At 43.0% G+C, this 25272-nt stretch overlaps 2 protein-coding genes and 1 non-coding gene across 3 annotated transcripts; 1 reads left to right on the top strand and 2 right to left on the bottom strand.

Moving 5' to 3' along the window:
* Nucleotides 1–3002: 3002 nt before the first annotated feature.
* On the bottom strand, nt 3003–11343 carry hspb2 (heat shock protein, alpha-crystallin-related, b2). Its single transcript, XM_072486586.1, has 3 exons — nt 11257–11343; nt 10741–10992; nt 3003–9221 (listed from the first exon to the last, which is right to left on the bottom strand). Exons 2-3 carry the CDS (start codon nt 10832–10834, stop codon nt 8758–8760), a joined length of 558 nt encoding a protein of 185 aa, XP_072342687.1. The 5' UTR covers nt 10835–10992; nt 11257–11343; the 3' UTR covers nt 3003–8757.
* Nucleotides 11344–12226: 883 nt separating this feature from the next.
* On the top strand, nt 12227–24489 carry cryabb (crystallin, alpha B, b). The gene is made up of 3 exons (XM_072486211.1): nt 12227–12567; nt 20899–21021; nt 24099–24489. The coding sequence occupies exons 1-3, from the start codon at nt 12361–12363 to the stop codon at nt 24300–24302; spliced, it is 534 nt and encodes a 177-aa protein (XP_072342312.1). The 5' UTR covers nt 12227–12360; the 3' UTR covers nt 24303–24489.
* On the bottom strand, nt 23122–23240 carry trnal-caa (transfer RNA leucine (anticodon CAA)). Its single transcript has 2 exons — nt 23203–23240; nt 23122–23167 (listed from the first exon to the last, which is right to left on the bottom strand). It is a non-coding gene; the product is annotated as a tRNA-Leu (tRNA).
* Nucleotides 24490–25272: the final 783 nt, after the last annotated feature.

Genomic DNA, 25272 nt, shown 5'->3' with positions numbered 1-25272 from the left:
TTTAGATTAGGAGAGCGGGAGAGAGGAGCGACAGAAAGGAAAAGTCAAACAAAAATAAATTTTAACATTTAAAAAATCTCCAAAAAAATTCAAACCTGTACGAATGAGACTCTCTCTGTGTGACAGTTAATTGATAGTGTCAGAAATTAACTGGCTGTAATGACAGAGCAACTTGGAAATAGGAGCAGGATTAGGCTGTTCAGTGCTATTCAATTAGATCAAGGCTGATCTATCTCAACTCATTTTCCCAAACTACCCCATATCCCTTGGTATTTTTAATATCTAGAAATCTCTTTCTTGAATATACTTGTGGTAATACCAGGTATTGCGATACCTGAGAGGTGGATGACCATTGGTTAGACCCTGGAGTCTACCATTGGCTGATGTACATAGCTCCGCCCTGAGAGGCGGAGTATAAGAACCGATGCCGTCCCAGCAGCCTTCACTTTCTGTATCGAAGCTGCTGGGGAAGAGTTCTAGCAGATTAAAGCCTATTAGTTATGCCTCACCTTGTCTTGAGAAATTTTTGAAAGATGCCCTCGTACGAACGGGATATGGCACTCAACTCATCGATCGACAGTTCCAACGCGCCACAGCGAAAAACCGCACCGACCTCCTCAGAAGACAAACATGGGACACAACCGACAGAATACCCTTCGTCGTCCAGTACTTCCCCGGAGCGGAGAAACTACGACATCTTCTTCACAGCCTTCAACACGTCATTGATGAAGATGAACATCTTGCCAAGGTCATCCCCACACCCCCACTACTTGTCTTCAAACAACCGCGCAACCTCAAACAAACCATTGTTTGCAGCAAACTACCCAGTCTTCAGAACAGTGACCACGACACCACACAACCCTGCCATGGCAATCTCTGCAAGACGTGCCAGAACATCGACATGGATACCACCATTACACGTGAGAACACCACCCACCAGGTACGCGATACATACTTGTGCGACTCGGCCAACGTTGTCTACCTCATACGCTGCAGGAAAGGATGTCGCGAAGCGTGGTACATTGGCGAGACCATGTACTCGCTGCGACAACAAATGAATGGACATCGCGCAACAATCACCAGGCAGGAGTGTTCCCTTCCAGTCGGGGAACACTTCAGCAGTCAAGGGCATTCAGCCTCTGATCTCCGGGTAAGCGTTCTCCAAGGCGGCCTTCAGGACGCGCGACAACGCTGAATCGTCGAGCAGAAACTTATAGCCAAGTTCCGCACACATGAGTGCGGCCTCAACCGGGACCTGGGATTCATGTCGCATTACATTCATCCCCCACCATCTGGCCTGCGAAATCCTACCAACTGTCCTGGCTTGACACAATTCACACCTCTTTAACCTGGGGTTACCCCATCTCTGGATCTGTAAAGATTTAAACACCTGCTAATGCTCACATTCCAAGCATTGTCTGGCATCTTTGAATTTGTCTATATATATGTTTCTGCAACATACCTCTTCATTCACCTGAGGAAGGAGCAGCGCTCCGAAAGCTAGTGACATCGAAACAAACCTGTTGGACTTTAACCTGGTGTTGTAAGACTTCGTACTGTGCTCACCCCAGTCCAACGCCGGCATCTCCACATCTTGTCTTGAGAGTAATCAATTGCGCATCAATACTCAATGACTAAGCCTCCACAGGCCTCTGGGTTAGAGAATTCCAAAGATTCACCACTTCCTGAGTGAAGAAATTCATCCACATCTCAGAACTAAATGACCTGCCCTTTATTCTGGGATGGTATCCCCTGGTTCTAGCCCCCTAGCCAGGGGAAACATCCATCTGCATCTACCTAGCTACTTCTTTTAAAAAATCTGACAGGTTTGACAAATATGATTTCCCTTTGACACTGCCCAATCCTACCATTTATTCTAAGTCTCCAGTTATTACATCCTTTATAATAGATTCTAGCATTTTCCCTACTACTGCAGTAAGGCTAACAGGTCAGTGGTTCCCTGTTTTCTCCTCCCTCTCCTTTCTTAAATAGTGGGGTGACATTTGCAACCTTCCAATCTGCAGGAACCATTCCAGAAGCTATAGAATTTTGGAAGATGGTCACCATTGCATCTATTATCTCCATAGCTACCTCTTTCAACACTCTGGGATTAACACTTATCATTTGCTAAAAGGGCACTTTGACTAAAATGGGAGCGGACACTCTGTGATGTTATGTTGTACCAACCATGCTAACAGAGCAAATTCATGCTGTTCAATGGTGAGCCGGGCAGCAAAGACGCTGCTTTCGCAAAGCTAACAGGGGAGCAGCACATCTCTGACAGAAACTGTTGGATTTCCATGTTTAACGTGGCACGTGCCTCAACTCAAGTTGCTGTAGCATTTGTCTAAACTCAACTCTCTTGAGTGTCAGTAAATAACGGCGAGTGTTATTAGACTCACAACCATTATCGACCATAACAGACTCATGTGCTAGAGAGAGATGAACAAACAATCTTAGAAATGAGGTCAGGGAAGATGCTTAAAATACAGCCTAAGGGGGAGAACACTTGGCTGACACATCACATTCCGACACGCTGTGTACTATGATTGAAATCTGATGACGCACAACTTCTGCTGTGTCAGTCCAGAATAATGCTCAGATATTTTGCCCACAGCTAAAGAAGCTGGCCATTACTGTTGCAGTTTCCCACTTATTTAGACCACGTCGATTTCAGTTTTCTAACCTATTTTTAATTTTAGTGCTGATGCTTTCAATTTTTCTCCCTGGGAATTGCATTAGCCACAGCGGAGAGGAGGGAGTTGACAGCCTGCTCCCAAAATGTGTCAGTGTCACTCGGAATCAGTTGCCAGGAGACAGGCAGGAACAGCCCAAAGATTCTTCCTTCGGCATCTGGCAATCTTCAGATTTTGATGATGACATAAGAGACTCGGGTTCCAATTTCAAATGTTATTATATACCAGCGGGACACCATGTTTGTTTTAAACAATAACAACTTGCATATATGTGATGCGACCATCAATTCACTCGAAGACACGTGGAAAAGTAAACCGTGGGTTTAATCAGCTTAGAACTGAGCCTGCCTGTGACCGGTACAACACTGAAGGTGGCCCCGCAGGTCAGCAGCTCTTATACTTCCTGTAAAGGGGGTGGAGCCCGTACATGCCCCAACATATCCCCTGTGGGTGAAGCCACACAATGGCCCATAGGTAGAGCCCACAGGGTTAATAACATAACACAGAGCACTGGTGAATTATCAGTAATTATACATTCACCACAATATGTATAGTAACAACACAATAAAACGCCTTAAGGTTACGAAGGTTGTCAAACAGATTTGGGCTCTGAACCACAGAAGAAGATATAGGCTAGATGACCGAAAGCTTGTCCAAACAGGTAAGTTTCAAGGATCATCCTGAAGGAGGAGCTATAGATAGAGAGGTCGCGAGGTCTAAGAAAGGAATTCCAGAACTTCGGGCCTTGGCGGCTGGAGGCACAAACGCCAATGGTGGAGCCATTCAAATCGGGACTGCTCAAGAGGCCAAAATTTGGCAGAGCGCAGCGATCTTAGGTGGCTTTAGGGCTGGACATCACAGACATCGGGAGAAGCGAGGCAATGGGGAGATTTGCAAACAAGGATAAGAATTTCAAAATCAAGGTGCTGCTTAACCAGAAGTCAATGTCAATCAGTAAGCTAACAGGGGAACAGCACTTTGCTGTCATCTCTTGATTTGTGAAGGGGTCTAACACATGTAACCAATGTAACCTGCAGGAACAAATTGCTCACCCTGACTGGACCAATAACTTTCTTCATTAAATTTCTAAATGCCATGCATGATTCCGCAGCCCGTAAAATGATTATGTGGCCTGTTCTGACATACTAAGCATCAGCATTTTGTTAACAGCCATTAAAAGGTGTGCTCTCGAACTCCAGGGTAACTCAGCAACAGTTTTCCCTCACTACTCGTGGGTGCATCTGTTCGACACCTCAGGGTGAGAACTTGTTTCAACCTCAAAATAGGTGTTGTGCTCGGACAGTGTGCCATCAGACAGATGCTCGAGGCTCACCCAAAATCGGGCCTCACAGGCAAAATGCCAGCAAGCTGCAGGTGCTAATCAGGTATCCAGTGGCATTTCACCAGTTCCTCAAGGACAAAGTTTGATCAGGCAGGTGCAGGGAGACAGGGAAGCGATTGGATGAAAAGGACAGACGGAATCGGCGAAGGTGATTGGGAGGGGTTGAGCAGGTATTTGAAATGGTCTTCAGCATTACGTGGAGCCAGGAAGAGCACTCCTAGTTCTGCATTCCAATAACTTTTTAAAAAAAGATGTGCCGTTTTGAAGGCAAAGTTTTGGGGACAGCTGGTGAGGCTGCATGTGGACCAGTTATCCTAAGCACAGCAGGTCTGGCACGAGTTGTGTTCAGGGAAGCCCAATTTCGGAGAGGGACAACAAAGCCCCTTATATTTAAATGTGCAAAAGACCTAAAACCTGTTTCAGCTATGGGCCTGGATGTAAAGGTGTGTACTGCAAACTTTACCCATATGGTGGGCAATGAAATGAAAATGAAAATTGCTTATTGTCACAAGTAGGCTTCAAATGAAGTTACTGTGAAAAGCCCCTAGTCACCACATTCCGGCGCCTGTTCAGGGAGGCTGTTACAGGAATTGAACCGTGCTGCTGGCCTGCCTTGGTCTGCTTTCAAAACCAGCGATTTAGCCCTGTGCTAAACAGCCCCTAATGCAATTCTGGCATGGAATATGCATGCGCACACTACCTACTATATTGGACGCATATGTGTCCATCTTATGGCTCAAAAACAGACACAATATCAACAAATTCCAGGCCCTCATTTTCAGTATAGATATCTCCATGTTGGGAATTCCAAATGTGGGTATTTTTTGGGCAGAGGCGAAAGTCTTAATGGTTTGAATGCGACTGACCACATCCTTTTATCTTCAGTAGTTTATATAATTGCTTTGCTTTATCTTAGAAAGTTAGTAAGTTTCAAAGAAATTGTCCTGTAAATAAAATCTTTTAACCTGTAAAGTTTTATATTTTGAGTAATCTGCACTTCACCAAAGAGTTTTATTTTTAAATATATATATATCAACATGATGAATCAAGCTTTTGATATCTTGGCATTGATTCACACCTGGTACTTCAGCTGCCCATTAAGGCCGTCTAGATGAAACATATTATCATCAGCTAGAATCCAAAAATATGTTTGTAACAGCTGCAAACGTTTTGTAAGTACATAGAATATTATTTTTTCCAGTAAGTTGGAGCTCATGCAGTCTTTAGCTTTATGGACATTTTAAATGAGTATTTTAATAGTGTTATAAATTTTACCCAACTGACAAGAGGGTAACTAAAGGATCAGTTTGTGAAAGCTCTTGCATGTCCCACCTACTGATGCTGCCCGATTTATTTACTGAGTATTTCCAGCACTTTCTGTTTCCGCATCTTCAGTGTTTTGTTTTTTCTTTGCGAATAATGCAACATGGAGGGATTTCCTTATGAGGAGAGGTTGGGTAGGTTGGGCCTGTACTCATTAAAGTTTAGAAGAATGAGAGACAACCTTATTGAGACATATAAGATTCTCAAGGGGTTTGACAGGGTATATTCTGAGAGGTTGTTTCCCCTTGTGAGAGAGTCTAGGACTTAGATAGATACATTTCTAATCAGTAAGGGCCGAAGGCGAGAAAGTGGAATTGAGGATTATCAGATCAGATCAGTCATGCACCAAATGGACTACTTCTGCTCCTATGTTTTATGGTCTTCTGTTGGTGTGCCAAGGTTGGCGAGTGAGGCTGTGGCACTCCACAGAATCAGATTGACAATTTCAGATCTTATCTGGTGCATTGAGTAGAGTGGGGCATTAAGTGATGGCTGTATATTTGCCTAACAGGAGGAAGTGAATGTCTGAGGGTAAAACATCCCAAGCTGGCCTCAGGTATCTCTTAGCTATTGGTTACAGACCATCATAGTCAGAGACATGAGAGTAGTTACTCTCAACTAGAGAAAGGTCAAAGGAGGGAGAAACATATTAAGGCGCAAAGCACTGACAGATATGAAAAGCTGAAGCTAGTCAGACCAAAATGTAGTATTTTTGGCACATTTTATTAGCTATAACTCTGTTGTGCAACCTTAACTTGAACAGAAAGAAAAATAAGTGGACAGTGAAATATTCACAACTAAAAGTTCAAAAAAACACCCACATTTACATTGTTAAGTACAAAAATTGGCATTTTCCAAGGATCCTTTATTGAGTAGGCTGTGCTGAAAGCTAACTTGATGTAAGAAAGGGAGAGGACGAGCCATTTAAATTAACCAGGGTAGGAAAATGTTATGCCTGTTCGCGAGTCTCCCTGTAAGCCAGGTGAAATTGCAAAAGGTACCCTCAATAACTAGTTGGAAGAAAATATAAAATCTTATAACTATTATGTCCAAAGGTTTTGAGAACATCATCAAACATTCAGACATCACACTTACTGGGGGCAATTTTAACCTATCCCACCAAATCAGGAAACTGACAGGACTGGGTGCAATATATTGCACCTCACCTGATTTTACTCTCCACTGACACCAACAAGTAATAATCAAACACCCTCCTTGATCCTGTGGGTTTCTCAGCTGGAGTTAACTTGATGTCCTCAATGTGTTGCATGTATAAAAAGGACAAAAAAAAGTCTTTTCATTATTTCTTTCTGAACTGGAGCTGAGAATTTACAAGCTGATTCCAATCTGCAAGCTCTCTTTACAGAATATAAATGTCACCACAGTCCCAGAGGATCATAGGCTGCTCTCCCCTTTGGGAGCTAAGGGTCACCACATCTCAGATGAGGGACAAGGTTGAGAAGACGAGGCCTTCATGAATAACCTCAGCTGGTACAGGAATTGAACCCACGCTGTTGGCATTGCTCCACATCACAAACCAACCATCCAATCTAACCAACCCCCTTTACAGAGTACCACTCTGATCTCAAGCTGTTTACCTATAAGAGTTAAATTTTGTAGCCATGAAGGACATCTTAAATGTAGATTCATTATGATATTGAATCACACAATATATAGCATAGAAACAGAATGCTTCAGTATTTTTCTCCACATATAACACTCGTTCCCCAAACCCTTTCAACCTTCTCTCAAGTTTTAAGGTGCTTGTAGCATCGACTCTGCTGATAAAAATCCTGTTTGTCATCTGATGCACCATGAATATTACCATGGAAGACTTCATAGGGTAAAAAATAAGTATGGACCAATATTGTACTTAGGAAAAATATCAGTCAAAGACTTTAAAACCTCACCTCTTAAATAATGTCTTCCATGCAAAACTAGATTCCAGATATACTGAAGGTAACACTAAGGCCACCCAAGAAGCAAGAGATTAGGTATATGAATGTATAAATTAGGAGCAGAGTTAGCCATTAGGCCCTTCGAGCCTGCTCTGCCAGATCATGGCTGTTTGATTGTATCTTATACTTTCCTGTCTAGAACATAAAATCCCTACAGAGCAAAAGGAGGCCATTCAGTCCATTGAATCTGCACCGAACCTCCAAATGAGCACCATACCTAGGCCCACTCACCCACCCTGTCCCCGTAATCCTGTAACCCCACCTAACCTGCACATCTTTAGACACTAAAGGGCAATTTAGTACGGCCAATCCATCCAACCTGCACTTTTTTGGACTGTGGGAGGAAACCGGAGCACCCGGAGGAAACCCGCACAGACACAGGGAAAAAGTACAAGCTCCACACAGTCACCTAAGGCCGGAATTGAACCAGTTCCCTGCCGCTGTCAGGCAGCAGTGCTAGCCACTGTCCTACTATGCCACCCTCTATACTCGTTCACTCCCTTGTCAAGAGTCAACCTTAAACATATTTTATATGAAAGAGAAGACTCAAATGCTCAATTAGAATCATTTTCAATATAATTTTGGGAAAATGTGTTTACTCTTCTTAATTATTTTATAAATTCAATTCAAAATTTTATGTTAAGTTTCATCAGGATAATTTAGTTCATCAAAGAGTAACCAAAGTAACCTTGGACCATGATTTCAAGAATTATAGTGTATTCATGTTGCTGAATAGAATCATTCTGCCATTCTATATATTTCCTTATTTAAATTAATACAGTACACATGCATTTAAAAAGTGAAGAACTTTCAGCATGTTACATAGGAAGAAAAAGATGTGCTGTTTAAAAGATATAAATGAAGTTCAGAACTAAAATAATTTATATTAACGACCCTGAACCTATCATGATAGTATTAAAAAGTGACATATTTATCAAGCCTTGTAAAAAATTATTTTAAACCTAGATAGAGAACTGCAATCGATGACCCTACTTACAGAGAAGTTACTTTCAATCAATAAATTTGCTATTGTTGTTTTATCTGGTTCTGTGGAATATGCAATGCAATGACAGAGGGTGATTTACAATCCTTTAGGGGCTCCATTTGTTTATTCGTGCTCACCATTCAGCAGTCCTGGCAGTAAGATGGAGAGAGTTTTTTTTTAGTGCATCTAGGTTCAGGTTGAGCTGTAAAAGCCCTGCATTTGATTAGCCTATTGTGTGAAGACAGACCATGGGAAGGTATATGATATCAACATATGTCAAAATTAGTTTTCTTAAGATTTATTTGCAACTTAAACTAACTGGCAACCTGTTTTGCAATCTACTCATTGTAATAATTTACCCTACTTTCTGAAGTAGGCTCACATATATTAACAACGGACCTGCTATCAACGTTTTCCATGGAAAGAGGGTCAGTGACTTAGTTTCATCTTACTTCAGGAACTACTTTTATCTTTCTCCTCCTCTTTATTGGTGTTTGCCCCGGACTCTTTGGCCATGGGAGGCGGTTCGACATTGATTTTCACATTGGTGATATTGGGCTGGATCTCATCCCCTTTCCTCTGTGCCTCAATGCACAGGACACCATCATGGGACAGGGTTGACCGAATCAGCAGAGGGTCCACGTCCAGGGGCAGGATGTAGGTGCGTGTGAAATCCCGGGAGATAAAACCGTGACTGTCCAATTTCTGTGGATGTCTCCCAGACACCTCCAGCAGGTTGTCCACCGTCCGGACTGAGATCTCATCTGGCAGGAACTGGCAGACATCCAGGAATACCTGAAATTTATGATGCTTTGTTTCAATAGTCGAAAAGCCTCGGTCTAGCTGTTTATTGATCCTGGGTCTGATGTAGTAACCATGGTACAATGTAGGAGCTAAAATATCTTCAGGTGACAAACCTGGGAAGGAAAGGAAGTTATCAAGCTGCAAAGAATAGAGGATGTGACTTTATACTATATTATCAGATACTGTATTCATGATTAAAATTAATCCTAATTTTGCATTCCAAAATCTGATTTGCTGCTCAATGAGGAAAATATTTCATCATTTCTTTCTTTTTGATTTCTTTTTATTGGTTTTCTAAACGAGATAAGGAGCAGACAGATAAAGTGCAATACTTTATCTGTCTCCTCCCTTGTAAATAAACAAGCACAAACAAAAATTATGCAAGCAAAATAAATAATTTAAAGTTAGCAGCAATTAACTGTTCCAAGAAAGAAACAAAAGGCTACCATCTACGATAACATTTCTCAGTAGATCCTCTTACAGTGTATTTAATTTTCTCCAAATAAAGAAATACATCGAGTCTTCTAACCAGGATGAAAACAGACGGCTTGGGGTACTTCCGAATTTCACCATTTCTTAATTCAAATGTTATTACCTTTGGCACCACGGCACAATGGTTAGCACTCCTGCCCCACAGCGCCAGGGAGCCAGGTTCGGATTCTGGCCTTGGGTGTCTGTGTAGAGTTTGCACTTTCTCCCATGTCTGCGTGGGTTTCCTCCGGATGCTCCGGTTTCCTCCCACAGTCCAAAGATGTGCAGGTTGGGTGGATTGGCCATGGTAAATTGCCCCTTAGTGTCCAAAGATATGAAGGTAAGATGGGGTTCTGAGGATAGGACAGGGGAGTGAACCTTCAGAGGTTTGGTGCAGATTTGATGGGCCAAACGGTCTCCTCTAAAGAATCTGTGGATTATCTGACCTGGTCCTCTTTTAAAACTCCACACAGCCTGGTTAATAGTGTGTGGATTCAGGTGCCAGGACCCCAGGCATACACAATCGGAATTGTACACAAAGAGGCCAGAATTGTCACCTCCAGATGTGCCACCCTCACCCATGTGAGAAAACGGCCTGTCAATGCCACCTCTTCAGGTAAGATCACTTGCCAGCTGCAGTGTTGGACAATTATGAGTGCCAACAAGGACATGGCACGCTAGCTTGCCTCAAGAAGAAGGGTGTTGAAGTCTTGCAAGGAGAGTAAGAGAAATGGAGGAGGGTCTGTTGGCAGCTGTGCATCACCATCCAACAGGAGTCAATACTTTCATGGGGGGCGGGACAAACAATTGGGTTGAACAGAAATCAAAATGATCTGTAACTAAGATAACAACTGCAAAACTCCCAAAGTCCTTTCCAGGAACACTGGCCATTGTGTTGCACATTTGCTGGATGTACCCCAGTAGGGGCTTTTCACATTGCAATGTTAATGTAAGCATACTTGTGACAATAAAGATTATTATTAAGTTATTCTAGCCCCAGTGGGAACCTGTTGGCGCCTGTCTGGCGACAAGCAGTGAACATTGTGAGAAGTTCACTGAGCCAGGCTACAGATCGATTGAAATAAACGGAGCTGTGCTTGTTTCAGGCAGGTTTGCAATGGTCAGGCTCAACTCCACGGTTAACAACCAAAATAAACTCACCTTCCCCGAAGTTCTGGTCGTAGATTGTGGTTGGCGTGTCTTTCTCGTATTCTACGCTCATGGGATAAGCGTGTGCGATTGTCTTGTCTTCCATTGTAAAGATCAGAGAGGCACAGAGCAGGAGGGGAAACTAACACCGGACTGACTGTTCAACCCGCTCCTCTGAGCCACAAGATCAGACTGCTGGGTCACACCGCCTCAGAAAACTTGGTGTCCTTTCTGTCAGGTCATTCCTAAGGGAGGGCAGTCAGCCTAGGACAGAAATAGACCAAAGATTTTTGCAGGCAGCCTCCACAAAGGGAAGGAGCCCTCCTCTCTCCCCTGGGAAACGACACACTGAACCACACACTGTGTTCTAGTGTTGACATCGTTTTCTTGACACTCCTGCGTCCTTTACCCCGTTAGTAAAACACCAGCCCTAGACTGCCTTATCACATAAAACAATTGGCATTAAAGGAACTTAGATGGATACAGTCTACATATGCGACAGCGTCACCAACAACACCACAACCTTACCAGGGAAAAAATAAAAACAGAAGAATAATCGTTGAATTGTGCCTCCGACTGACTGACAGTGAGAGACTGCAATGTGCCCACTCGCCACACGCACATCTCTGCACAAACTCATTTTTAATGTTAGCTTAGCTTTTCCGCGTGCGAGACAAATGTAATGGATTTTTTTTAAAATGTGAAATTAACGATTACCCCGTAACGGATAATTAAGTCTACGTGCACACAGTCACGTCTTAATATAATATTATCACACATAGTCACTATAATATTACAAGCTGTTAGTGACTTCAGTCTAATGGAGGGTGAACGACATGATAGTTCTGACTTTATTTCCGACGGCTGGAGTAACATTACACTGCATCAGTGGAAGGAGGTACAAGGATTCTGGCATTTTCTGAAATCGCTGATCGAAATACACAATTTTGCTTCTGTAATATGTGTTTGAATAGGACCATTACTTCCCCTCCAGTCTTGTACGCGTTAAATGCTCCCCACGACTTTGGAAACGGCCCCTAGTCCTTATTATTATTCTCTGTTAAACATTTGACCATGTGGCATTGTGAAATGATACACTTCACTACTGCCAGAAACTACAACTATTCATATAGTTAACAGCAGAAGTTTATCGCCAGCAGTCTATTTATGGACTGCACCACTTGGGATTACCATCTTCACCGTTTAAACCCAACACACAGAGAGAGACACAAAAGAAACTAAAAACTTTAATCATTAATAAAAACTGAAACATCATAATATTCTTCTCAATACAATAGCTTCCTTTTGAAATGCCATGAGGTCATCTTGTGAGGCGCTCTGAAGCTTTGCCAGCAGAGGAAGAGACTGATCAGCAGATCATTGTCCAACAGAGCAGGGACTGGTCCACTGCTGGTGTCACTTCTAATCCTCCCCAAACACTAAATCCCTCAACAATGAAATCACATGACAGAGTCAATCAGCCTTGCATCAGTTTTCCAGAAGGTTCAATGGACAGGGTGGCATTGTGTATATAAAGGGCTCAGACACCAGCCAGCCTTCAAGCAGCTCTTGGAGTGAAGACAGCACAGTGACACTGAATATACATCCTCCTGCCTTAACCGGAAAGAGAAGATGGACATTGCGGTTCAGACTCCATGGCTACGGCGTTCCCTCATGCCAAATTCTCTCTTCCCCTCCCGTATCTATGACCAGCATTTTGGGGAGCACTTTGATGCTGACTTCTTCCCCAACTTCTCATCTGTGGTCAGCCCCTTCTACTGGCGAATGCCATCTCCCATGTTTAGGCTGCCAAGTTGGGTACAATCTGGACTTTCAGAGGTAGGTTCTGTCTATTTCTAAAGTTGTCCTATTTTCTTGTTAATTGACAAAAATACTTGTTTAATGTGCAGCTTAACTGCTCTGACCAAACTCTGTGGATGTATTGTCTGTTTTGTAACAAAGCACAGTACAGCACAGGAATCTTCGGCCCTCCAGGCCTGCACCGATCATGATGCCTGTCTAAACTAAAACCATCTGGACTTCCAGGGCCGTATCCCTCTATTCCAATTCTATTCATCAAGATGTCTCGTAAACGTCGCTATTGTACCTGCTTCCACCACCTCTCCTGGAAGCGGGTTCCAAGCATGCACCACCCTCTGTGTAAAGAAACTTGCCTCGCACATCTCCTCTAAACTTTGCCCCTCGCTCCTTAAACCTATGACCCCTAGTAATTGACTTTTCCACCCCGGGAAATAGTGTCTGACTATCCACTCTGTCCATGCCAATAATTTTGTAAACCTCTATCAGGTCGCCCCTCAACCTCCGTCGTTCCAGTGAAAACAATGCAAGTTTATCCAAGCTCTCCTCACAGCTAATATCCTCGAGACCAGGCAACATCCTGGTACCCTCTCCAAAGCATCCACATCCTTCTAGTGGTGTGGTGCCCAGAATTGTACACAATTAAACTGTAACAATATTGAACAAATAAATAATCGCTTATTGTCACAAGTAGGCTTCAATGAAGTTACTGTGAAAAGCCCCTAGTCGCCACATTCCGGCACCTGATCAGGGAGGCTGGTACGGGAATTGAACCGTGCTGCTGGACTTGGTCTGCATTACAAGCCAGCTGTTTAGCCTGCAGTGCTAAACCAGCCCCTTTAATAAATTTATTATTTATTTATTTTAACAATAATGAATGCGTCCAATTATTCGGTCTGCATATGTATATGTCATAAAGAGGAAGGCAATAAACATGCATGTACCCATTTATATAGAATATAATGGGGGCGATTCTCCGAGTCCTGCGCCGGGCCGGAGAATCGCCGCAACTGCGCCACGACGCCAGTGCGCGATTCTCAGAGGTGCGGAGAATCGCCGCCATTTGCGTCGGCGGGTTTGGCGCAGCGCTGGCCGCGGGCCACTGGAATCGGCGGGGCTGCCGATTCTCCGGCCCCAGCGGCCGCGACTAGGGTCACCCCTGGTCGCTGCCGGCGGGATTTCTGCGTGAACGATTGGGGGCAGCCTGTGGGGGGTGAGGAGGGGGCTCCTTCACTGGGGGGGGGGGGGGGGCTCCAATGGGGTCTGGCCCGCGATCGGGGCCCACCGATCAGCGGGCCGGCCTCTCCCACCCCCGGGCCTACTTCCCTGCGCAGCCGGCCCCTGAACACCGATGCCATGTTGAGTCGGGGCCGGCGTGCTAAAGAAGTCCCCCGCGCATGCGCAGGTTGGCGCGGCGCACATTTGGCACCGAGAAAGGAGGCTGGGGCGGCGTGAACCACTCCAGCGCCTTGCTGGCCCCCTGTGGGGGACAGAATAGGTCGTACCCGGGCCCGGTTTGCGCCGTCGTGAAACGTTACGGCGTTCACGACGGCGCGAACACTTGGGCTCCATTTGGGAGAATCGCCCCCCAAGTGTATATGTATTGCCCTTAAAGGGACAATCACCGCAGTAGAAAAGGAATGGGGGGCATTGTGTCAGTATCGGGGGCAGCCATTTTGAACTGAGACAGGGAGAAATGTATTTGCTCAGAGGGTTGTGAATCTTTGGAAATCTCTATCCAAAAGAGCTATGGAAGCTCAGTCATTGAGAAAATCTTAGGCTGAGGTTGATTATTGAACTCTCAGGGAATCAGGAATATGGGAAACAGAGTGGGGTGGATTGGGGTGTTGGAGGAAAACGAAGTTGAGGCTGAGGATCCACCATGATGTAGTGGAGGCGGTTGAAGGGGCTGAATGGCTAGTCTCTGCTCCTATAATGTTCTGATAATGATCCTCTCTATCTATAGCTAATGATCATAGTTCATTAGTGCAGTTAATGGTATCTGACAGCTTGTTCACAAATTGTTAGTGCCGTTGCTTCAATGGTAGATAAGTCCTAAATTGGAACAGCAAGAATAGTTAGCAACTGCAACTTGAAATATCGGAAAATTAGTGGGAATACTAATGTTTCCATGTAGCCTCCAGGCATCCCATGAGGACCAAAGGCTTGGATGTCTGGTTTTATTTTCTCTGAACACATCAATGCCCTAGAGACCCAATATTAATCAAAAGAAAAACTCCGATTGTTGGGAACCTGAAATAAACAGGAAAGGCTAGGAATGCACAGCAGGATTCACCAGCACCTGGAAAGAGGAAATTTAGGTTTCAGGTTTCAGTTGAAAACTTTAGTCAGAACTGATCTGACAAGCGATCCCAAATCAAACTGTTTCTTGCCCCCCCTCCTTTTCTGTCATTGACTGTGCATTTTCTGTTAAAATTACAAAGCCAATATTGTTCCACATAACACAATGGTTGTATCACTTTGAACGGCCCACGGCAACTTGAAAATGGACTGACTGCACAGTTCAATTATTATGTTCCCTTGGGCAGCACGGCGGCGCAGTGGGTTGCCCTGCTGCTTCATGGTGCCGAGGTCCCAGGTTCGATCCCGGCTCTGGGTCACTGTCCGTGTGGAGTTTACACATTCTCCCCGTGTTTGCATGGGTTTCGCCCCCACAACCCAAAGATGTGCAGGCTAGGTGGATTGGCCACGCTAAATTGCCCCTTAATTGGAAAAAATAAATTGGGTACTCTAAATTTTAAAAAAATATATATATATAATGTTCCCTTGATGGTTCAGCAAGTTTATCTGCTGTGTCATTGTAAACTGGATCTGCAAGCCACTGGTATTTCTCCTTAATAAATGCAGCAAGCGCAAAGGTTACATAACTTAGTGATTGAATCTCGCAGCAAGGAAGGAGGTTATTCAGCCCATCATACCCATGTTAACTGTTTGAAAGTGCTGTCTAGTTTTTAAGCGGACCTTCAATTCTTTTATTTTTGAACGTGCATCCAATTCTATTATGAAAGCTATTATGTGCCAATGATCAAATCTGCATCCTCTTAAAGCTCTGCTTAAACAGGTGCATTGAAAGCATATATTAAAGTATATACAACGCGGCATTTGCTCTTGTGTTGGGGACTAATGGCACAATTGATTGGAACGCTATCTGTGCACATACTGTACCGAGGTTTGAAGCCTGCTCCAGCTCAGGGGATAGGAATCAATCTCTTGCTGTGGCCTACCTTGTGCTAAGCTAGTGAAGCTCAACGACACCAGGATACCTGAAAGCATCACCCGGCTCTTTCCACCCCCACAATAAAGCTTGAGTTTCCCTGCTCCGGCCATGCTACTTGACTTGGATAACTCTTTCAATAAGCCAGCACAGGTGTTAAGTGCTGAATGGCCTTCTTTCTTGCTGCGAGATTCAATCACTAAGTTATGTAACCATTGTGCTTATTGCATTCATTAATGGAAAGTACCAAAAGGATTGTATGTATCTATTCAGTCTGCAATGACAGAAACTGTTACTCCAAATTTTAATTGTAAATAATAAATTGATCATGCGATTCACAAAACTGTCGGTGCCCCAAAATGCCCACGGAGCATATGCCGAAGATTGAAATGTGGACAAGTAGAGATGCTACCTGATAACCTTAAATTTCCGGACTTGCAGACACTGGGTTTTATCAGAGCCAGGAAAGAAATTCTCTGTTGCTGCTAGGATGACCATCACATGCAGGGCGTAGGTTTGAATCATGTTGTTACATCTCTTATGAGCTCAGCTCACTTGGCTAGACAGCTGGTTTGTGAGGCAGAGCAAGGCCAGCAGCGCGAGTTCAATTTCCGTACCAGCTGAGGTTATTCTCAACCTAGCCCCTCGCCTGAAATGTGGTTAAAGCACCACCAGTCAGCTCCCCCCCCCCCCCCCCCCACCCCTTGAAGGGGAAAGCAGCCTATGGTCATCTGGGCTTATGACAACTTTACCTTTTGTTATATCTCTTACTAAATGAAACTATTTGATGGTGGCTTCAATTTCAAATAACCCTGAGATAGCAGGCCTAGAATGATTAATTTGGAAATCACTGCAACTGATTTGAAATCTCACTCAACTAGACTATGAGGATGGTTGTGTTTGAGCAGTTCTGAATTCATGTCAAGTTGCATTATTGGATTAGGGAAAATTAAGCTTTATTTTGTATCGGCTTAAGACAAGATACCAATTGATTGATTGGAAAGTGTATCGTTTCACATTACCATCCTTTAGGTTGTAAATTAATTTGAAGAAAGTTTTGAAATATTTTTAAAGCTTGGCCCTTAGATTATCTGAACACATTCTGTGCAATTCTGGGAACATGTCTTCACCTCGGAATCAGTTAACATTTCCCACAATGTCTGTCTTTGTGCCATGTAATCTGTCTTTTCAGATGACTTTGTTTGTCCCTTGTTCTGTGGGTCGAGTTTACGTGCCAGAATGTTGTTTATGAAAAGAATGTTCCAGTAGAACATTCGCTGAAAGATGGCCAACGAAATTCCGTGGAACAGATTATGGCTAATAGAAATCATAACATTGTGCCCTCAATCATCCAGATATCTCAACGAAATAATTTGATGCATGTGCAGAATTCAATAAGTTTGAAATTCTCTGTGCCGTTATTCAGCCAGCTACTGGCACGTGTGCAGGAGTAATTCATCCTTTGATATTCTTTTTCTTAATAAATTTAGAATACCCAATTCATTTTTTCCAATTAAGGGGCAATTTAGTGTGGTCAATCCACCTACCCTGCACATCTTTGGTTTATGGAGGCGAAACCCACGCAAACGCAATGAGAATGTGCAAATTCCACACGGACAGTGACCCAGAGCCAGGATCAAACCTGGGATCCCGGCGCCATGAGGCAGCAGTGCTAACCACTGTGCCACCATGCTGCCCGATCCTTTGATATTCTTCTTGTTCTTTCTCCATCCCTGACTCAGACTTACTCTCCAGTAAGAATTAGCACTTCTGCCTTATGATGCACCTTACAGATATATTTGACATCTTTCGAATCATTGCAGTAATCTATGCCATAAGAAAAGCTCAGGGTTTAAAAAAAGGACCATTAAAACACATCCCTTTCGCGCATAATTTTAGAGAGTTTCTTCTCGTTGCCTAGTTCTTGAGTGACAATTGACAAGTTAAATTTGAGCCACACGATGCCACAAATGCTAGTCGGTGACCAGCTCCAGCAACAGAGAGTCTAATCAGTTCCCATTGTCAATGGCGTTACTATGGTTGAATCTTTCACCATCAACAACCTGGGGTGCGGCCATCGACAGGAAACCCACCTGGAGCAGCCACATAACCACCAGATGTGGTTACTTGAGGAGACCCTGAGCTCACCTCCCAACTTCCCAAAGCCACGCCATCACTTACAAGGCACAAGTCAAGAGACTGCTGGAATAATCACTTCATTTCTGGAACATCCGGGATGAAGCTGCTGCTTGATCAGCACCCCATCCACCATCTTAAACATCAACTCCCTCCACCACTGCCTGCAGTTTTTACTATCTGCAGGGTGCAATGAAGCAACTCACCAACCCTTCTCAGCGAGCACCTCTCATGACAACACAACTATGGAGAGTGAGAAAAGGTGTAACTTTGCTATCACAGCACGTAACTACATTTTTAATAACCTCATTGTTTTTGTCTCCATTAACCTGGTTGACAATCATTCCAAACTTTTATCACAATTTAATAAAAATGTTTATCCTACCATTTATTTCAAATTTATCTTTCACTCATCTGCAATTATAACCTGCTTTTTTTTACTGGTTCAGTCCCTTGGTTATCCATTGTTTTTTGTTCCATTCTTGTGCTATGGGTGTTATAAACAAGGCCAGCATTTATTGACCATTCCCTTGAGAAAATGGCGGATCTTCTTTTTGAACCACTGCAATCTGTACTTTTTAAAATTGATTTACGGGATGTGGGCCAGCATTTATTGCCCATCCCTAATTGCCCTTGAGAAGCTGGTGATGAGCTGCCTTCTAGAGCCGCTGCAGTCCCCGAGGTGTAGATACATCCACTACTGTTAGGGAGGGAGTTCCAGGAATTTGACCCAGCGACAGCGAAGGAACAGCGATATATTTCCAAATCTAATGGTGAGTGACTTGGAGGGGAACCTCCAGGTGGTGGGGTTCCCAGGTATCTGCTGCTCTTGTCCTTCTGGATGATAGTGGTCGTGGCTTTGGTAGGTGCTGCTTACCCATCCACCATCCTAAACATCAGCAGCTTCAACCTGGATGTTCCAGACATGAAGTGATTTTTCCAACAGTCTCTTGACTTGTGCCTTGTAAATGGTGGCGTGGCTTTGGGAAGTTGGGAGGTGAGCTCAGGGTCTGCTCAAGTAACCACATCTGGTGGTTATGTGGCTGGTCCAGGTGAATTCCCTGTCGATGGCCGCACCCCAGGTTGTTGATGGTAAAAGATGGTGAGTTCCTGCAGTGCGTTGTGTCGATGGCGCACATGGCTTCTACTGTTTGTTGGTGGTGGAAGGAGTGAATATTTGTGGAAGGGGTGCCAATCAAGTGGGCTGCTTTGACCTGGATGACGTTGAGCTTCTTAAGTGTTGATGAAGCTGCATTCATCCAGGCAAGTGGAAGGTATTCCATCATGTCCCTGACTTGTGCCTTGTAGATGGTGGTCATGCTTTGGGGCATCAGGAGATGAGATACTCACCGCAGGATTCCTGTACTCTGACCTGCTCTTGTAGCCACAGTATTTATATAGCTAGTCCAGTTCAATTTCTGGACAATGGTAACCCTCAGGATGTTAATAGTGGGAGATTGAGCATTGGCAATGACATTGAACATCAAGGGACAATGGTTAGATTCTCTCTTGTTGGGGATGGTCATTGCCTGGTATTTGCCTGGCATGAATGTTACTTGCCACTTGTCAGCCCAAGCCTAGATGGTGAAGCCACTCCCGCAGTGCTTTTAGGTTAGGAATTCCAGGATCTTAATACGTGGTGTTTATGGAATGCCCAAATCAGGCTGGAATGTGACTTGGAGGGAATTGGAGGGGATAATTCTTCCCATGCACCTGTTGTCCTTGTCCTTGTAATTGCTGGAAGTCTTAGAGTTGGGAGGTGCTGTTGAAAAAACCTTGGCAAGTTCCTGCAGTGCATTCTGTAGATAGTGCATGCTGATGATAAAAGGAGACGATGTTTACTTTAATCTATGCAGTATATTCTACAAGTTTACACTCCCCGTGCAGTGCTTCACACGTTAGGAGTGCCTATCAGGAATTCTGGCATAGGGATCAGCAACACTAATGATTTTCTTCTGAGCCTGAATGCCTGTTATGCACTTTCATTGCATAAAATTCTATATTGGGAACGCTAACTCAAAATCTAGAATCATAAGTTCAAGAGTTTAATATCATTAGACAACCTTGTTTTAGCTGATGGGGAAGAATTTTTCAATTTTAGTAGTGGAAAATAAAAACACTCCCATTTTAAGAAAAATTACGACAGTCTTTCGAAATACCTGCGCAACTTTTGTGCTTGCAAGCTTTTGTTGTTGTGGGTTTTATTTTATTTTTTGTTCTTGGGACGTGGGTGTTGCTGCCATTTATTGCCCATCCCTAAATGCCCTTGAACTGAGTGCGCCATTTCAGTGGGGGGCAGTTAAGTGTCAACTATATCGCTGTGTGGGTCTGGAGTCACATGTAGGCCAGACCGAGTAAGGACGGCAGATTTCCTTCCCTGAAGGACATTAGTGAACCAAATGGGTTTTTATGACAATCGGCAATGGTTTCATAGTCATCGTTAGACTTTTAATTCAAGACTTTTAAAAACTGAACTCAAATTTCACCATTTGCCATGGTGGGATTTGAACCCAGGACCCCAGAGCTTTACCAGGGGTCTCTGCATTACTTGTCCAGTGACGTTACCACTCCACCACTGCCTCCCCTATTAGACATGGAACACTCACAAAAGATTGTTAAAGTGTTCTAATAGTCTTACTCCAGATTTGCAGGGAAATAGCAGTATTTATATTGTTAATTGCAGATTGTAATATCTGATGAGTTACAAAGGACAAAAATGTTCTCTTCCAGCCATAACGGTTGAGGCTTAAATTTAATGATCAATTGACCAGATTTTCACCCTGACCTAGCACATTTTGGCCCGTGACTAATCATGTACTGTACAATATCCGAATCAGATACCAATGCCATTAGTGTTGAGCTGATTCATGATCCCAGTTCTGGTCAGTCACTTTATCATCTTCCTAATATCAATGACAAGAAAACAGCCGTGGAATGTGCCATTCATTCTTTCCTAAGTACATGCACTCTATCTCTTGCAGTTGAGACTGGACAAGGATAAATTTACAATCCACCTTGATGTGAAACATTTCACTCCTGAAGAACTCCGAGTCAAAAGTCTGGGTGACTTTGTTGAAATCCAAGCCCAGCATGAAGAACGTCAGGTACATCTTATCTTTTTTCCTACTTTTGTTCAATTGTAGAATTGCCCTGTGTTTGCAGTCACTTTTGTCAGGTGGGAGGGCTTGGCAGAGTATCGCTGGTCTAATGCAAATTATTGGAGTCACATTTTGGGTGAGGGGAGAGTTAATTATATGCCTATTCCTTCTCAAAGTGCTAATTTGGCTGGGAGCTGAAGCTGCATTGGCTGACAGTTAAAGATCTCATTCCTTGTTGAGGATTGAAACCAAGCTATAGCCAGATTTCAAAATCACCTGAAGGGACACAAACCAAATCAGGCCCATGACATTTTGCACAAAAGCAAAGGATTTGCAATTGTGTGGAGTAGTTTTTTTTATTGATGAAATGATTGCAACCAACTTACCGACTTTGTTGACTTTGATATTAAAAGTTGCTCAATATTGTATTGGTGCCGATTTGGTTATCACTGGAGCAATGCCAGGTGCTTTATCAACACTTCTTATTCATTTGTGAAACATTCTCGATTTGTCCGGCCAACATGAAAAACATTGAATTATGTTAACATTGGTATTGAACAAGCCAATTTTTGAGTTAGGTAAGTATGGTGCCTGCTAAAAAAGAAATCTTTGTAATAAAGTTAGTTGGCTCCCTGTAATAAGTCAGCAGTACCCCAGTGGAGGCCAGTCTAAATTGAGGACTGGAATGTTTTCCCTCCGCTGAAACGTAGCAATACAGCACTCTTTTATGCTGAGTTAAGCCATCACATGCCCTTGCTGTGCAAAATTAAATATAGAATCATTCCTGGGACTCAGTTACAAGACTGCAATATGGTCAAGGACTATAGATAACTTCAAAAATAATGACTGTGAATGATGAGCCTCTTGTTACTATCTGACATTTCATGATATAATTTGATCCAGGTGACCACTGTACCAGCATGGGCCATTGCAGTGATTATTGGCTAGTTATTTGACTGCTATGGGCATCACAGCTGCATCTAATCCAGTCTTCATTCACTGGTCACTGTTGTGCACTTCCAACAGGGACTATTGAATAGAGATCAGAAGCAGGAACTTTTTTTTCCATCCCTAACCAAAGATCGCTGAGAGATATTGTGGCGGTGTTAACACCAAGATCAATCAACTCAACACAAAGCAACAATCCTTCTGGCCTGTGGGAACTTGCATTTATATAACACCATTCATGTCTTCAAGGTTTTCATAGAGGTCAACAGCACAGGAAAGGCCCTTCTGCCCATCACATCTGCGCCGGTCAAAAACAACCACCTAAGTGTTCTAATCCCTAATTCTAATTTCCTTGGCACTTTATATCCAATCAATTACTTTTTTACCCCTTTTTATAAACTTAAAGTACCCAATTCTTTTTTTTTTCAATTAAGGGGCAATTTAGCGTGGCCAATCAACCTAACCTGCACATCTTTGGGTTGTGGGGGTGAGTGACACGGGGAGAATGTGCAAACTCCACATGGACAGTGACCCGGGATCAGGATCGAACCCGGGTCCTTGACGCAGTGACTAATTAATTACTTTTGAAGTGTAGTTACCATTCTAATGTTGATAAGAGTTGCTGAGCAAGTGTTGTAAATACTGATAAACAGCTGTGTTTTTTGGGGATGATCTGGTTGGTGCACTTAGGAGTCTCGACACTCAAGCAGGTTCCATTGAAACCGAAGCTCTTATTGTCCCAGACATTTATGCAATATGGGAGCATAACTCTGTGATGTTGCCAGAGTTGTTTACTCTTTCTGCCCACAGTCATTCACCAGTCCTTATGCTCTGACAATGTGTTGGTACAGATTTGAGTATTTGGCAATGTCTCAAAACATATTTATCCAGTTGAAAGGGAAACATTTTGGAATTTTTCTAGGTTCTGATTTGCAAGTCATAGAATCATAGAATCTACAGTACAGAAAGAAGCCATTCGGCCATCGAGTCTGCACTGACCCTTAGAAAGAGCACCCCACTTAAGCCCACATCTCCACCCCATCCCCGTAACCCCACCTAACCTTTTTGGACACTAAGGGTAATTTAGCATGGCAAATCCACCTAACCTGCACATCTTTGGACTGTGGGAGGAAACCGGAGCACCACCCAAAAGGAGAATGTCAGGAGTGGGATTCGAACCCACGCCTCTAGAAAGGGACCAGAAATCACCAGGCTTAAATGAGGCAAGGAAACACACGCCTTGAGTCTGGCACCTTAGACTACTCGGCCATCCTGACATGTTGCTACAATTCCACAATTCTGGTACAAACACCAGCCTTAGTATAAAATGCTAGTAGTAAATTCTTAGCATTAAAAATGGCTGAAAACATTAGTTCATGGCAAATTCATATATGACTACTCCTAGACAATTAAAAACATTTTCTGGTAACTTCTGACACTCCACTGGGGGAGGGGGAAGGGCTCACTTAAAGGGGACACTTTGATTCATCCACTTTGTGGCCATTGACGCATTGAGGATGTAGTGATATGTATATATGAAGATATATAAAGGTTTAATGACTACATCATAGTGTAAGACAACCACTAGATGGCAGCACTAGATTCATGTATATATATATATATGTGGACTCAAAGGACCTTGAGTCTCTTCTAAACAGGAGTGTCTAGACAGCAGAGTGTTAGAGAGATATAGCATAGTCAGCACGTGTTGTTAAATATGGTTAATACTTATTCTGAATTACTTTATCACCAGTTAAAGTTCTGTGAGAGTGAACAAACTCAAGTCAACATTATTTAATTTGTTATTCAATTAAACCTATTTGCTTTAAGTTGAAGATTGGTAGTTTCTTTTGAATCTAACCATCAGACCATTCTGGAAGTGAAAAGCAAAGAGTAACAACATATTACAAACAAGTAATATAACAGAGTACACTGTCAGAACTCCATCAATGATGGATGTGAAATTCAATTTGAGAGACTTGGATTGTCTGGAATGTTGCCTCATAGTTTACTTGTCCCTTTTTTAAAAAAAGAGGTCAAAAGAGAAAATTGAATACTTCAGTTTGGAAAATCCTTAGAACAGTTTATTGACCATCACTTTTGACACTCATTTGATCAAATCTTTTATTCTGTAGGATGAACATGGCTACGTCTCGAGAGAATTTCACCGGAAGTACAAGGTCCCAGCAGGGGTTGATCCAACTCTGATCACCTGCTCCCTATCTGCAGATGGAATTCTGACGATCTCTGGTCCCAGGAAGGTTGCTGATGTTCCTGAGCGATCTGTGCCCATCTCTCGTGAGGAAAAGCCCGCAGTCGCTGGACCTCAGCAGAAGTAGATCTTTTCCATTCAGTTCAGTGCGAATTGACTCCAAGCCATTAAAGTATTGCATTTTGCTTTAAATGTAACATTTTTGTATTGCTATATAATCACACATTCCTTAAAATTTGTTAGCCTGCAATAAACATTTTACCTTTACTGCCTTAGTAAAACTTCCATTTAAATAAAGTCATCCATATGAATAAGCCATTGCGTTGTTCCTGTTTTTCTGTTATAGTCTTTGTCTTTACTGGTTTGTAAAATACTCAATATTACAATGCAAAATTACATTTTCTACATTAACCTCATGTATACACATTGTTCATCGAATAGCACAAAAGGGTTTTATTTGAGGTAATTTAATGTAATCATTTTCTATCAATGATTATAAAACATATCCCAGAAAGTGAATTTCAAGGGTGCATTCCATCACTACAAGATGGAACTATTAACAGGAATACATGAGCTACATCAACAAAAAGTATCAGATAATAAAAGCAATATAATGTGGATGCTGGAAATCTGAAAGTATCAGGTTCTTGCACTTTAGTGTAATAACATATTTAGTTGTGCAAAATAACTTCCTTTGTTATTTTTGGAGCTGACCATTTTACAAATTATAGCTGTATATGTGAAAGTTTTATTCCATCACATTGAATTTCATAAAGAATGCAGAAACCAACGTCCAGTTGTCTGAAAAATGATATTGTGTGCTGACTGAGCAATCGTTAGGGAGATAGTGGGCATGTACTTAAATCTGATTGTAATGATTAGTTGATATATTGCACAGGGTTTTTGAATGTTGGCAAAGAGACCATTGGAAATGTAGAGCAACAGGTCTTGTGCAGTCAGAGACAGGAAATGAGAATTGGGCAGCACGGTAGCACAGTGATTAGCACTGTTGCTTCACAGCACCAGGGTCCCAGGTTCGATTCCCGGCTTGGGTCACTCTCTGTGCGGAGTCTGCACGTTCTCCCCGTGTCTGTGTG

The sequence above is a fragment of the Scyliorhinus torazame genome, chromosome 21, assembly GCF_047496885.1.
Source record: "Scyliorhinus torazame isolate Kashiwa2021f chromosome 21, sScyTor2.1, whole genome shotgun sequence".
In the NCBI taxonomy this organism is placed as follows: Eukaryota; Metazoa; Chordata; class Chondrichthyes; order Carcharhiniformes; family Scyliorhinidae; genus Scyliorhinus; species Scyliorhinus torazame.
Note: the sequence above shows the minus strand (reverse complement) of the source record. Positions and strands in the feature narration are given on the sequence as shown.

Bases quoted from the DNA above. Each gene is read 5' to 3' on its own strand.
- hspb2 (XM_072486586.1), bottom strand. From the start codon at position 10,834: ATGGAAGACAAGACAATCGCACACGCTTATCCCATGAGCGTAGAATAC. The intron at 9,222-10,740 runs GTGAGTTTATTT...TTTCCTTCCCAG, and splicing joins CGACCAGAACTTCGGGGAAG to GTTTGTCACCTGAAGATATT.
- cryabb (XM_072486211.1), top strand. From the start codon at position 12,361: ATGGACATTGCGGTTCAGACTCCATGGCTACGGCGTTCCCTCATGCCA. The intron at 12,568-20,898 runs GTAGGTTCTGTC...TATCTCTTGCAG, and splicing joins TACAATCTGGACTTTCAGAG to TTGAGACTGGACAAGGATAA. The intron at 21,022-24,098 runs GTACATCTTATC...TTTATTCTGTAG, and splicing joins CCCAGCATGAAGAACGTCAG to GATGAACATGGCTACGTCTC.